The sequence below is a fragment of the Podarcis cretensis genome (genome assembly GCF_951804945.1).
Source record: "Podarcis cretensis genome assembly, chromosome: 9".
In the NCBI taxonomy this organism is placed as follows: Eukaryota; Metazoa; Chordata; class Lepidosauria; order Squamata; family Lacertidae; genus Podarcis; species Podarcis cretensis.
This window is the reverse complement of record NC_137178.1, coordinates 22542321-22556939: the sequence shown is the minus strand read 5'-3', so window position 1 is coordinate 22556939 and position 14619 is coordinate 22542321. Positions and strand designations below refer to the sequence as shown.

General features: G+C 43.4%; 1 protein-coding gene across 4 annotated transcripts in view; it reads left to right on the top strand.

Annotated features, from left to right (window-relative positions):
* The window catches only part of SLC39A8 (solute carrier family 39 member 8), a 40819-nt gene extending 28027 nt beyond the window's left edge, over window positions 1-12792 (top strand). For 3 of the 4 annotated variants that reach the window (XM_079990274.1, XM_079990276.1, XM_079990275.1), the window contains 3 exons: window positions 4136-4343; window positions 4596-4780; window positions 11850-12792. In XM_079990274.1, the coding sequence (XP_079846400.1) occupies window positions 4136-4343; window positions 4596-4780; window positions 11850-11999 (543 nt within the window). In that variant the 3' untranslated portion in view covers window positions 12000-12792. Of the gene's footprint in view, window positions 1-4135; window positions 4344-4595; window positions 4781-6022; window positions 6145-11849 lie in introns of all 4 variants that reach the window. The other variant, XR_013842307.1, reaches the window with a different exon arrangement.
* The last annotated feature ends 1827 nt before the right edge of the window (window positions 12793-14619 follow it).

The window sequence follows — 14619 nt, the reverse complement described above, 5'->3', positions numbered from 1 at the left end:
TACTGAGCTAGATAGACCAATAATCTGAATTGGTATAAGGTGGATTCCTATGTTCCAATAGCTTACTACAAGGACACCAATGCATTGGCTTTAGAGCTCCTAGTTTGAGATTTCCTTGCTGATCTTGATACTTCAACATTTGTTATTATCTTTAGGGAACGTGGGTGCCTCTTCTCCCTCCCTTATTTGTTCAGATCCCCATCAATATCTTAATTGATTTGATTGCCAGCAATGCCTTAATTCAGACATGGGTGTTGTTGTGGGTTAAACTACAGAGCCTTGGACTTGCCGATCAAAAGGTTGGTGTTTCAAATCCTCACGACGGGGTGAGCTCCCATTGCTCGGTCCCAGCTCCAGCCAACCTTGCAGTTCAAAAGCATGTCAAAGTGCAAGTAGAGAAATAGGTACCACTCCGGTGGGAAGGTAAACAGCGTTTCTGTGCGCTGCTCTGGTTTGCCAGAAGCGGTTTAGTCATGCTGGCCACATGACCTGGAAGCTGTACGCCAGCTCCCTCGGCCAATAAAGCGAGATGAGCGCCGCAACCCCAGAGTCGGTCACGACTGGACCTAATGGTCAGGGGTCCCCTTACCTTTTTAATGCCTTAACTAGACTCACATTCACTCCAATGTTTTAACATCACCCTTTGAAACCTCCTGTAATGTTTACACGAAGTTCTTACTTATTTAGTCAGGAGTCGAGGTTAAAAAAGGACAATGATGTACCCACCTCCCCTCAAATCTTTACTGTTAAGGAGCTTTCTGTTACTAGTCTGGAAAAGAGGCTTTGTGTTGTAGCTCATTCTGACAGGAATCCTGTGCTGTGGTTACTTGAGAGTTCAGAGAGGTTGAAAAGGGCCCTGGATAGGAACTGAATTTTGTAACTCACGAATGGGACGTCAAGTGTGTGACGTTTTATAAAGTCACTTTGAAGAGAAAATTGGCCGCTCTCCCTTACCCTCCCACTGAGCTCTCATGCTGTCAGATGTCCTGCTTCTCTGGAAATGTCACTGCCATTCAAACAGCTTGCCTTTGCAAAGCAGGTGGTTTTGCAATCCCTTTGGAAAGTAACTTGGGAGTGAGGAAAGGAACAGTTACTAAAAGCGCAGAAGCTCCAGCCTCCTGATCAGGGGGCAGACTTGTGGCTCTCCAGATGTTGTGGACTACAACTCCCAGCATGGCCAATATTCAGGAATGATAGGGGCTGTGGTCCAATGTCTGGAGGGGCACAGGTTCCCCGCCATGAAGCTTGTTTTCAAAGCAAGGTTATTTACTCTCTTTGATACCAGTAAAGCAGGCCTTAATGATATTTTATTCCGCATGATCATAGAAGGCAATTCTTTCCCCAATGGCGTTGGCATTATGCTCTCTCCTTTAGGATTGTCTCCTAATTCAAGGGTGCAATAGAACAATTCAGTCTGCAGAAACACTTCTGGAATCATTCAAATACGAGCAAAATGCATGTTTCTCTCTTTACCTCTGACGCATTTGGATGTGATGTTTGTGTAGGAAGCTGATGTGGTGCATCGATCAGTTTTTATTACTGCTTCATATAAGCATCACTCTCACTTTCGCGGCATTCCTGCCGCGGCTGCAAACAGTGCTTTATGATCATTGTATCACCGCTCAACCAAGGCACTTTTTACTGGAGCCATGATGACTTAGCTGATGATTCTGTGACTTCAACTTTTGAAGAGAGACCCTGCATAATCAAACTTGTAATGCCGGAGATAAGAATGGGGCAACTGGGAGACTTCCCTATGCTAAGTTATCATTCATTTTGCTTTCTCATTTACAGAGGCGGTAAACTTGGTGACATTTCCCCCGCTGCAATGTTCCTTGTGATGATTTGCTTCCCTGTCTAATATGATGGTATTATTTGTAATCAGAAGAAAATATTACATTTGTGTGGAAGGAAAAAAAAGAATGTGTCTGCTCAAACCACATTCTTTAACAGGGTGGATTTAACTTTTCCCCATTTTATTCTGGACTTTAAGAACATAATAGCCCAGATGGATCTGGGCAGTGGATCTTTTTGTCTGGCATTCTGTTCTCACAATTGGCAACCAGATGTCAGTGAGAAGCCCACAAAGCAGGACCTGAATGCAACAGCACTCTAAGCTCCTGTGGTATTCAGAAGCATACTGGCTCCCAACAGTGGAGGTAGACCATAGCCATCAGGGTTCTTCCTGTTGATAGCCTTATAGAATAATAGAATTGTAGAGTTCAAAGGGACTACTCAGGTCATCTAGTCCAACCCCTTGCAGTACAGGAATCTTTTGCCCAACATGGGGCTTGAACCCACAACTCTGAGATTAAGATACTCGTGCTGTACCGACTGAAGCTAATCCTCCATGAATTTGTCTAATCCTCTTTGAGACTGTTGTAAATAAAAATTGCCCTTTCCCCTTATGGGGTATCCAAGAGCCCATATAGAGTCCTTACATAGGTTCCCTATTGGTAGGAGAAAATAACAGAGGCCATCCAGAGAATATTGAGAAGCAAAGCAGCTAGTAAGCCTGATCTTTATTGATCTCTTGCAACAGGGTGCTCCCCTCACACGCAGGAAAGGAGGAGGACCCAGAAAAATGGCATGCAAGGCCTTATAAAGACTTTTGAAATTCCCATCCTGTAGATCAAGACCACCCCCAGAAACATCATACATACACACACAAAAAAAAGCTGTCTAAAACAGAACATTTGCATGTTGTTTTTTCTCCTGTCCTTGTTTATCTCCTCTCTGGCAGGTTACTTGATTGGATTTCCTGGGGAGCCTTGCCATTCTTTTGTAGTGATAAATACTTAGTTCCTGGGCCAGGTCACAGGCTAACCCTAACCTTATTCAAACACAGACATACGCTTAAGACAGGATTTGTGAAGGAAAAGACAATGGGGAGGCTTTTCCATTTTGACCTTGCAGAGAAAACATTTGGTCAGTTTAGGAAACAAAATGGTTCCAGGTTGGTCTTCCTGTGCTGATCTATGTATGTGTGGTTATGAACATTACCATATATCTAAGACCATAAAATTCCTATTACAAGACCCATTCAAGCACCCTCCATTTTATACTCAAAGCGGGGTTTGGATTTGCACTTAGGCATTGGTAGAGTTTGAGTTTTCAGACCTAGTCTTGAAATAGTACATCTCTGTACCGGCTGCCGCTTATTGATTTTTATTTGCTCCCATTTTATAGTATTATTGTGGCAATGGGTGTTACTGTTGGTTTTAAAGCTGTGTTTTTGTACCCCACCCTTGGGCTACTTGGAATGAAGGGTGGGTAAAAAATTTTTAAAAAGCAAATAAAATAGACATGCCATAAAATTCATGAGAAACTAGGTCACCTGAAGGGATCTAAGATGTTGTGGATTCTTACAGCAGCCACATCGTGCAAATAATTTTTTTGCATCCTTGGAAACATGAGGGCAGCATCAGAGTTCATCATATGTTGACCTCCTTTGGACAAACCACTTCCATTTGAATGCCACTGTATGGAGACTGCAAAAAACAAAAAAGTAGCCGTGATCTGACTTATAGTGACTTGGGTTGCAATCTTAACCATGCCCACTTGAAAGTAAGTCCCATTGAATTTAATTGGGTTTCACCCCAGGTAAGTGAAGTTGAGGGACGCGGGTGGTGCTGTGGGTTAAACCACAGAGCCTAGGACTTCCCAATCAAAAGGTTGGCGGTTCGAATCCCCGCGATGGGGTGAGCTCCCATTGCTTGGTCCCTGCTCCTGCCAACCTAGCAGTTCGAAAGCACATCAAAGTAGATAAATAGCACATCAAAGTAGATAAATAGGTACCGCTCTGGCGGGAAGGTAAACGGCATTTCCGTGCGCTGCTCTGGTTTGCCAGAAGGGGCTTAGTCATGCTGGCCACATGACCCTGAAGCTGTACACCGGCTCCCTCGGCCAATGAAGCGAGATGAGCGCCGCAACCCCAGAGTCGGCCACGATTGGACCTAATGGTCAGGGGTCCCTTTACCTTTACCTTTAAGTGAAGTTGGGATTGCAATCTTAGGCCTTTTAGGCAAAACTGTAATTCAAACAGGGCTACAGCTTCCTATGTAATATTTGCTCTCTGTGGAGAGAAAGGGCTTTGGGGCCTTGTTTTATTTTTCTGTAATTTTTTCATCTACAGAAGGAAGAAACCGAAAGCAACTCGTGCAAATGTTTCAGGGGACCTGCACTGTCAGAGATTGGCACAATTGCCTGGATGATCACGCTGAGTGATGCTTTGCATAACTTCATTGATGGGCTAGCCATCGGTGCTTCTTTCACCCTTTCCCTACTTCAAGGAATTAGCACATCTATAGCAATCTTATGTGAAGAGTTTCCTCACGAACTGGGTAAGATGTTTTCCATTAACTCAGCTAGCTGTTAGATGAATGCATTAAGAGAGTTCTCATCAAACAAGAGACAACCAACAAGTGTTCTGCCACATTGAAATGGAAAAATGAAACGATGGTGTCGCTATAATTTTCATACGCACTACCCACGTCTTTTTAATTCTCTTGTTGGGAGTGGGGTTGTGTGTGTGGAATATATAACAATAATGATAATATTGCTTGTTGACCATTTCCCTGCTTTTCTTTTCCCAGGGGATTTTGTCATCCTTCTTAATGCAGGAATGAGCACTCGGCAGGCCTTGTTTTTCAATTTTATATCAGCATGCTCCTGCTATGTTGGACTAGCTTTCGGTATAGTAGTGGGCAACAACTTTGCTCCAAACATTATCTTTGCAATCGCTGGAGGCATGTTCCTATACATTTCCCTGGCAGATATGGTGAGCTCCTACTATATTGTATGAATACTATGTGTATGTATGAATCAGACCATTTATCCTCATGGAACCACAATTCTTATATTCAGCTAAGAAGCCAGATAGCCAAACAGCAGTCAGGAGACCTGATCTTTATTATTGCAACAAGGTTCAAACACACAGAGTAGGAACCCCGAGCGTGGGGTTACACGAACTTTTAAGACTTCTCCACCCCCTTCCCATAATACATTTCCAACAGCATCATCGATACAACACAAATATGTCACAAAGCAGGAGTGGTGCGTGCACATGGATGCAGGTGGCACTGTGGGTAAAAGCCTCAGCGCCTAGGACTTGCCGATCAAAAGGTTGGCGGTTCGAATCCCCGTGGCAGGGTGCACTCCCGTCGCTCGGTCCCAGTGCCTGCCAACCTAGCAGTTCAAAAGCACCCCCGGGTGCAAGTAGATAAATAGGGACCGCTTACTAGCGGGAAGGTAAACGGCGTTCCGTGTGCTGCGCTGGCTTGCCAGATGCAGCTTGTCACACTGGCCACGTGACCCGGAAGTGTCTGCGGACAGCGCTGGCTCCCGGCTTCTAGAGTGAGATGAGCGCACAGCCCTAGAGTCTGTCAAGACTGGCCCGTACGGGCAGGGGTACCTTTACCTTTACCTGTACATGTCTCTCTCTGTGTTTTTTTTTGGGTGGGGATGCTGAGTGGGTACCCTGAAGGGAAAAGGAGCATTTTGTATAGGTGGAATTGTGAAATATGGACCAAGAGTTCAATTTTAAGAGTCACACATGCAACATCGCCAGAACAAAACAGAAGATCAGTAATGGGAAAAGATGGGTGGAGAAAGCAGTGACTAGGATGGAGAGGACTTATTGGTTGAGAGTTGTTTTTGCCTTCAAATTACTGTATAGAGACAGATGAACAAACCCAGTACTAAGGTCATTGTGCACTCAATGAGTCCAGTGTTTGCTCTCCCTTCCTTTGGATAGGCATCTTTCTGCACAAAAGAGGAATATACCTCTGTTGGTTTCTATTTCTGCATTGCAAGGCGTTGGGCTAGAATAGATGACCATTGGGGTCCCTTGCAACTCTACAGTTCTGTGATTGGAACCTCTCTCTCTGCTAAGGGCAAAGGGCCAGCTAGGAAACTACCATTGCTGTCTATCTCTTTTCAGTATTACCATGTTTACACCCCTGTTTTAAAGCCAATAGGTGATAGGTTTCTCTGTCTACCTTTCTAATCTCTCTGTCTGTAGGTGTCTAGACCGGAACCATTAATGTTGTGTCTGAACAAAATGTAAATGATGTGTGTGAATGCTCAGTACAGACTTCTACTTTTCTGCTGAATTCTACCCTGTTCCTCTCTGTCTAGAAACAGGTAGGATTTGTTAGAACTCTTGTTTCTCTCTTCCATCCCTCACTTGCTTATTACAAGCTGATTTGCACTTTAAGCAGGGCGAAGTGGTAGGATTCAGAATGCAAGCAGGAAGACTCGTATTTCTGAATAGTCCCCCATGGAAAACAAGCTTTCTACATAAATTAAGTGCATCTCTGAAAAACTTTAGCAGAGTTCTCCTGTGTTTCTATAGGTAGGAAGCTTTTTCTATTGAATAATATTACCTCCCACCTGCATTCTGGAATGGTACCGCCTAGCATTTTATCACCTCAGTTCTACAACCTTATTAGCTACACCATGTGTGATGGACTAGCCAGTATCCTGTAACCTTGAGTCTGTAGCTGCTGCTCAACTACAACTCCCATAATCCCTAACCAGATTAGCCTATGATCAGGGATGATGGGAACTAGGAACCCAATGTTGAAGAACCCTGGACTAGATGACATGTCAAGAGTACCAAGTGGAAGCATGTTGTTCTTATTAATTCGATTCCTTAACCACCACGAGGTTCCAGGGTGGGTTACAACATTTAAAAAGACAGTATTAAACTCAGTTTAAACAAGTTAAGTTTGAATTGTTTCATATGGTGGCTGCCATCATGCAATTGCAGCTGACCACATGTAGTGGGAATTGGTGTTCAAGCGAAGGGTGCTCTCCTTCCCTTCACTGGTAGGCAGGTTCTTTGAAGAAAGACTCATCTGGGGGCTGAATGCAAAGTGCTTCAGCCATCATCCCTAAAGGCACCCAGGGCTTGCTCTACCACTAGGCAGAAGGAGGCAACTGCCTCAGGCAGCAGGTGCTGGAGGGGAGTGGCAGGATCCCACCCCCCAAATCCTCTTGAACCTACTGGCCATTTTGCTCCTGCAAAGTGATGGCCTGGCCTATGCCCTCTGAGCTAGCATGTCACATTCAGGAGCAATGCAACATGCTTCCCCACCACCAGTATTGAAGTAAGGCTCAGTCTGCACTCTATATTTCTTACTTACTTCGCCAAACCTTTATTAGGCACTACAAATATAGGCCATCATAAAACACCCATAAGTAAAAATTTAAAATATATACAAATAAACAGCCAAGTAAAAATTATGTAATAACGAGGATTTTCATTGGAGTTTCTTCCTGCTAAATAGTGCCATTCACCACTCTGAAAGATACTATTGATAGAAACGCAGCCACCCTTGCAGTTAATGTCAGACAGATAGAATCTGATATTTTCATTGTGTCGTGATGTTAGACTATCCAAAAAAGGGGATAGCATGCCTTTGTGTAGCTGGTTGTACAATGGACAGTAGAAAATAATATATTCTACTGTGTCCAGCACATTCAAAAAACATCTGCAATGTCTATCGCTTCTGGGGATGTTTAAATATCTCTCTATTTCAAGCAATATTACACCCCTTTAAACAGCCATGGCTCCCCTTCCCTGCAATCCTGTTTGTTAAGGGTGCTGTGAGTTGTTAGGAGATCCCTATTCCCTTCACAGAGCTACAATTCCCAGAGTCACATAAAATCAATTCCCCTTTGCAGTGAGCTCTGGGAATTCTGGCTCTGTGGGGGGAATACAGGTCTCCTAACAATTTTCAGCACCCTTAACAATCTACAGTTTCCATGATTCATCGGGGAAGCAACGGCAGTTTAAAGTGGTATAAATACTGCTTTAAATATATAGTGCAGATGGGGCCTAAGACTCACTGTGGGTCCAGTTGACTTCTGCTTGTGGAATAGGGGTTACCAGCCATCTTGGCTTTTCCTTCAGAGGTAAAAATGCCCTGAAAAGCTGCAGCCTGAGTAAAAACAATGATTCTGTCATGTATAGTGAAAGCATCAAGGGATGACCTGGTGGCCACTGGGCATATTTCCTCAGATTCCCCAAGGAAGCCAACCAACACACAATTTAAGATTGCAACCCTATGCACACTTACACTGGAATTGACCCCACTGAATCCAGTGGAGCTTGCTTCTGAGTAAACATGCATAGGACTGTACTGTTAACAGAACATGGGGAAATCCTGAAATGGTTATTTGCAGTAGCATACTGAGAACAAGGGACGCGGGTGGCGCTGTGGGTAAAACCTCAGTGCCTAGGACTTGCTGATCGCATGGTCGGCGGTTCGAATCCCTGCGGCGGGGTGAGCTTCCGTCGTTCGGTCCCAGCGCCTGCCCACCTAGCAGTTCGAAAGCACGCTTAAGTGCAAGTAGATAAATAGGTACCGCTTTATAGCGGGAAGGTAAACGGCGTTTCCGTGTGCTGCTCTGGTGCCGGTTCGCCAGAACAGCTTCGTCACGCTGGCCACGTGACCCAGAAGTGTCTCCGGACAGCGCTGGCTCCCGGCCTCTAGAGTGAGATGAGCGCACAACCCTAGAGTCTGTCAAGACTGGCCCGTACGGGCAGGGGTACCTTTACCTTTACCTTTTACTGAGAACAAAGCTTTGTTTACAGTTATCTTTTCATTGGACAATGATCATTGTGTGTCGATTGATTAAAGTGGCTAAGCCTATGCAAGACTTTGCATCTCAAGGGGGTGGGAGAGAAAAGACTTTGAATCTCAAGGATGCTGAAGGAGGTGCTTGATTGATCTCCAAGAGAACTTTAACTGTTGACCCCTCCTAGGAAGGGTCAGCATTCAGAGCTGAGAGTGCTTTTGAGCCTTAAAGCCAACTGAAGTGGGTGAGTCATAGCTACAATGTTCAGAAGCCCTCCAAGAAGAGACTGTGGGTGATGCAGACAGGTGCTACTCATGTACCAACAGGCCTTGTTTTCACCAAGGACTAGATTAGCCACAAGTCTCTAGGGAAAACGATGGCCAGCTGATTTAAGGTCACCAGTAAGAAAAACAAATGTTACATTAAAAACATATAAAGTTGGGGTTCCCAAACTGCAGACCATGGACCATCAGTGGTCTGTGAGCTTCATTCAGGTGGTCCATGGTCTGTCATATTGATTTTTAATGGTCTTTTAATCGCTTGGCCTACCAATGAAGACTGCCCCTTTCCCAGCTGTGGCATGCAAGAGAAGGACTAAGTCTAGCCTCTTGTTCACTGCCTTCCTATTAAGAACTGGAGTCCTTGTGCCTGTAATTATTTTAGGAAAAACAAGATATGTAGCTGTCTCAAGGGAACATCTAGCTTGGCTCCAAGGTTGCTGAATAAATTCATGGCTGTGAATCTGTCTGAAATGGGACTTTGTGTCTCCCGGCTCCATCTTCTGGATGGACCATGATAGTTCTGGCAATAGATGAGCAACACACCCACTCTTCCCTGGTTTGCAAGGTCTCTTCGAGCTAGATCTGGGTATAGCTGCTCATTACTTTGACCTGTTACTGATGAGGAGGACCGTGTTGTTGTTTTTTACTTCCTGTGTTGTGAAGGTAGAGGCAGTATGCCTCTGAGTACCAAAATCAAAAGTAGAAAAGAGTGCTTGGCCTGCTTGAGAGCTTCACATGGGTGTATATGATTTGCCACTGTGAGGACAGGATGCTGGACAAGGTGGGCCTTTGCTCTGATCCAGCAAGCCTCTTCTCATGCTCCTAAAGAGGGATTTTCAAAATATTGTTATTGAACAATGAAGATGGCTTAGTTCATCCCTATTATTAGCTTTGTGGAAGAAATTTTAGCTGCAGTGGGAGATGATAGCACTAATGGCTTCCTTCTCCTTCTGAGGTTCCATCCCTAGAAAATTAAATTGTGTTGGGATTGGAAAGGTGTTTTCAGAGAGCTGGTTTTTGTATTACTGAAGTTTCAGAGGGCTTTGAAAACTTTGAACTTGATCCTACCTCATCTTTGATAAGCAGCCAGCACAGCAATTTTGTTGATCTGTGTTTGTCAGCACTTTGCAGAAGCAGAAGGTCCCCCCCAGTGTCTTTGAATTAATTTCCAAGGAGAGTGTGCTGCAATGATAAACTGGCAAGTTAGTGGTAGAGATGCATTTACCTGTCAGGTTAGAAGTGGCTTCTGTGGGCTTTTTCATTGCAGTGTGTTCTTTTTTCTTCTGTTTGAATTTCTGGCTGATGTGTCTTGAATCTAGTGCAAAATGTCTTACGGTTTCATTAAAGTTCTAGAATTCACAGCTCCGTTTTTCTTCTGAAAGAAATCAGTTCCCCCGATTTTGTAGAAAAAGGTAGGATAGCATTGAACTTTATTATAATATTTGATTTTATTATTATTTTTTCACTACATTTATATGCCACTTTTTCTTCCAAAGAGCTCAAGGCGGTGTACATGCTTCTCCTTTCCCCCATTTTATGCTCACAACAAACCTGTGAGGTAGGTTAGGCTGAGAGACAGTGACACGCCCAAGGTTGCCCTGCAATTTTCATGGCTGAGTGGAGATTTGTACCCTTGTCTCCCAGAGTCCCAATGCTCTAACCTTTACAACACACTGACTTTTATTATCCACTCTTCACCCTTAGATACAGGGCACATCACAGCCATCGACAACACAACATTTTTATTTTTATTTAAATGTTGTTCACACCTTTTTCCAAGAGACTGTGATAGTTTATGATATATATTTATTCCATGCTATCTTCACCACACAGGGCAGTCTAGAGATTGGAAAGCTAGTACAGTGGTACCTTGGAAGTCGAACAGAATCCATTCCGGAAGTCGGTTCAACTTCCAAAATGTTCGGAAACCAAAGCGCGGCTTCCAATTGGCTGCGGGAAGCTCCTGCAGCCAATCGGAAGCTGCGGAAGTCACGTTGGACCTTTGGGTTCCAAAGAACGTCTGCATACCAGAACACTCACTTCTGGGTTTGTGGCATTCGGGAGCCAAAACGTTCAACTCGCAAGGCGTTTGGGATCCAAGGTATGGCTGTAATTGCTATGCTTCAGCAGAGGGATGAATTTTTCACTGTAGTGGGGAATACCCCAGGTGACCTGTGTGTCTGCTCAGTCCACTGATCTGATGGTGCTGACAGTTGACTGGGAACTTCAAGGGTCCTCAACCTCTCCATTACTTTCAATATTTCCATAGTTTTAAACCAAACTTGGTCTGGACAGCCTTTCAAATAGATGGAGGCCTTACACCCCTTCAGAACAAAAGGCTGCCCTCTAAAGTAGAACACACAGCTATCCTGAAGAGGAATAATCTGGTCTCTTAGCAGTTGCGGGCAGAAAACAGCAAGGGAAACAGGAGATGCCTGGGTCAGCACTGGGTAGGCAAGTTGCCCTCTCCAGCCACAGCAACAGCCCATGACAGTGCTACTAGCCAATTAGCAAACATCTGTTTGCATCTGCTGGTTGATTGTCCTGAAGCAGTGCTTCCTACTTGCAAACTACAGCTGCTATCAGGTCTGCCCCTCTCTGTTGCTTAGCCCACCCATATGAAAGGGACTTATCACTGCCTGTGCATTGCATAGACTTAAACTACTGAGAAGCCTTCTTGCACAAGCTCCATTTAAGTGAATGGGGATTGAGCAAGATGTATGTGAGTCCATCCCTGAAACTTACAAAGAGAGGCTCAGCTGAGGATTTCCAGTGTTCCTTTCTTGGTGAAGTAATCACTTGGACACAACACCCAGATCGTTGCCGCTCCAGCAGCTTAAGAACCCAACCCAATCTTATACAGTAATGTAACATAAATCAATGCATGCATTAAAAAAAAGCACCATGAAATTCTAATGTAGCATGTTGTTCCACCAGATGGCAACACTTACCTAAAAACTTCCTTCCTTCTGCCTCCTCTAGTTCCCAGAGATGAATGACATGCTGAGAGAAAAAGTGACCGGAAGAAAAACAGATCTAGTCTTCTTCCTGATCCAAAATGCTGGGTTGCTCACAGGGTTTGCTGCGATTCTGCTGATCACGGTGTACGCAGGAGAAATTGAACTGGAATAATGCAATGTTGGAGATGTGATAATGAAGACACTTAGTAAATTAAAAATGGAAGAACTCTTGAACTCCATAAAAGGGACTTTGGAAGTTATAAAGGATTTGATCTGACATCCCATTTTCTTTGGAACGAATACTTTTGGTTTTTGTGTCAGCATGATAATAATCACTTGTCCCGCATAAAGACTTAAACATGTGGGCACTCCAGTACCTGTGGGGTTTCCTCTGCCTTCAAGAATTGTGCCGTTAACTTCAGCACACAACTTCCTATTCATCACAAAGAGCCCTGGATTGCCACCTTTGTAGTTTTAATTGAGAAGTCACCTATACCACTGTATACAGAAAGTATTGCATACACTTTAAGAAGCATCCAGCAGCAGGGACATCTGCAAGATGATTCTGGCTAAAGCAAATACGCCTTCGTTTACAAGGAACTTTTTACAGAAGATCCATGGCCACATTTCTAACTACGATACAAATGGTTTCAAAATAGCTTTAGACTTTTCCTCCTTTGGGGGCAGATTATTATTATTTTTTTAAAAAAATTATACTTGCTTTAGTACATTTGCATAAATAATGCAAAGATTCCAATTACCAATTAACACTGGATTAATTATACCACTTAGTGCTTTTGATCACTCTTTTTCAAGGGTACTGTGGGCTTTATTATGAGAAGCACATTTTTTATTAAGTGATGTTAAAATTTCAACTTTATTATGTGCGTCATGCTTAAAAGGCTCTGGCCTTATATATAGATATATATATTAAAAGAGAACAAAAATTAACCATTTTAACATTACAGTAGCTATTTCAAGTTTTTGCTTTGATTTTTTGTTGCAAAATTACCATGCAAATCGATCAGGCAATGCTGATGCCACAGAGTTTGACGAATTGCATGCCTTGGCATGTCCTAATCTAGTGGTTCCTTCTGACTATGGAACCTCTTTGTGTGCATTGCTCCTACTGCCATAGGAACTTTACATAAACTTCAGCGAGGAATGCTGCTCCACTAATACATTAAGCTGAATTGGGGAGGCTGCAGGTGCTAAAGTTCCATATACCGTATTTTTCCGTGTATAAGACTATATTTTTTTCCTAAGTTTTTCAAGTTTAAAATAAGGGGTTTTCTTATACATGGGTAGTGTGTATATATAGCGCATTTTCTTAATTTTGAGTTCCCAAAAATGGGGGGGGGTCCTATACACAGAAAAATACGGTAAGTATTAGATATTCAGCCTGGAGTGTTATTGCACTCATGTCCTACTTGCAGGTTCTCCGGAAGCACCTGACTCTTAGTCTGACCCGGTGGGTCTCTTATGGATCTTATGGATCTGGGACATGATTTAAGGATGCATTGCTTTTCTGCATGGTCATACATAACTGCCTTTGAACACAATACTGTGGTCCCTGGGAAGGTGCCCCAAGGGCCACAGGATTTTGGGGGGCCTCGCTCTCTGAGAGCAGAGAGAGGGAGATCCACTCTCATTTTTCATGTTCTTATTTTGCTCCCACAAGCTGTAACGATGGCAAACAAACCACCCCTTGGATAGCTTTAAAAGAGGATTAGACAAATCCAGGGGAGAAATAGACTTATCAGTGGCTACTAGCCACAGTGGCTGTTCACTCTCTCTGCTGTTGGAGGCAGTATGTCTTTGAATGCCAGTTGTATTTAAAGGCAAACCTCCCCAATTCACATTTTCCAAAACAATATGAGAATCAGAACACAGCCTTTGAGATTCACATTTATCTGAATTTTGCAGTGCAGTTCTCCAACCAAGCACATATAACAAAAATGCACATAATTAAGGGAAAGGGTGCATAAAAATGAATACAGTGGTACCTCGGGTTAAGAAGTTAATTTGTTCTGGAGGTCTGTTCTTAACTTGAAACTGTTCTTAACCTGAGGTACCACTTTAGCTTATGGGGCCTCCCACTGCTGCCGTGCCACCGCCATGCGATTTCTGTTCTCATCCTGAAGCAAAGTTCTTAATCTGAGGTACTATTTCTGGGTTAGTGGAGTCTGTAACCTGAAGTGTCTGTAATCTGAAGTGTCTGTAACCTGAGGTACCACTATAAATTTATGAAAATAATAGGCAAAATGCATTATATTAAGAAAAATTGCTCACAGAAATGTGTTCATGAGTCAAAACTGCCTGCCATGTTATGAGCAGGGCTTTATAAAAAAAAAGGAAAGAAAAAAAGGTGCCAGTACTCACCATGTACATAGCTGTTACAGTAAATGCCAAACTTTTAACATTTGGAAAAATGTTCCCTTGAATACCCTCCTCAAAAAGCACTAAATTCTCACTAAAATGCTGCTGAATATAGTTGAGGATTATTATTTTTTTAAATCATAAATTGTTGCAGAATTGAATTGAAAATAGGGAAAATGAGGAGGTCCATCCTTCCCTACTGGCAGCCATCTGGTTGGCTGCAATGAGGACAGGATGCTGGGCTAGATTGGCTAATAGGCCTTATGCGACAGGGCTGTTCCGTGGATTTGCAAGCTTTAGCAATTTGGCTGCCATGTCTTCTGCCTCCCCAACCCAAAAGAAGTGCTGCATCTCACAAAATACAAAAAACAAGAAAAATAAACAAAAAAGAAGTTAAAACAAATCCACTTTTT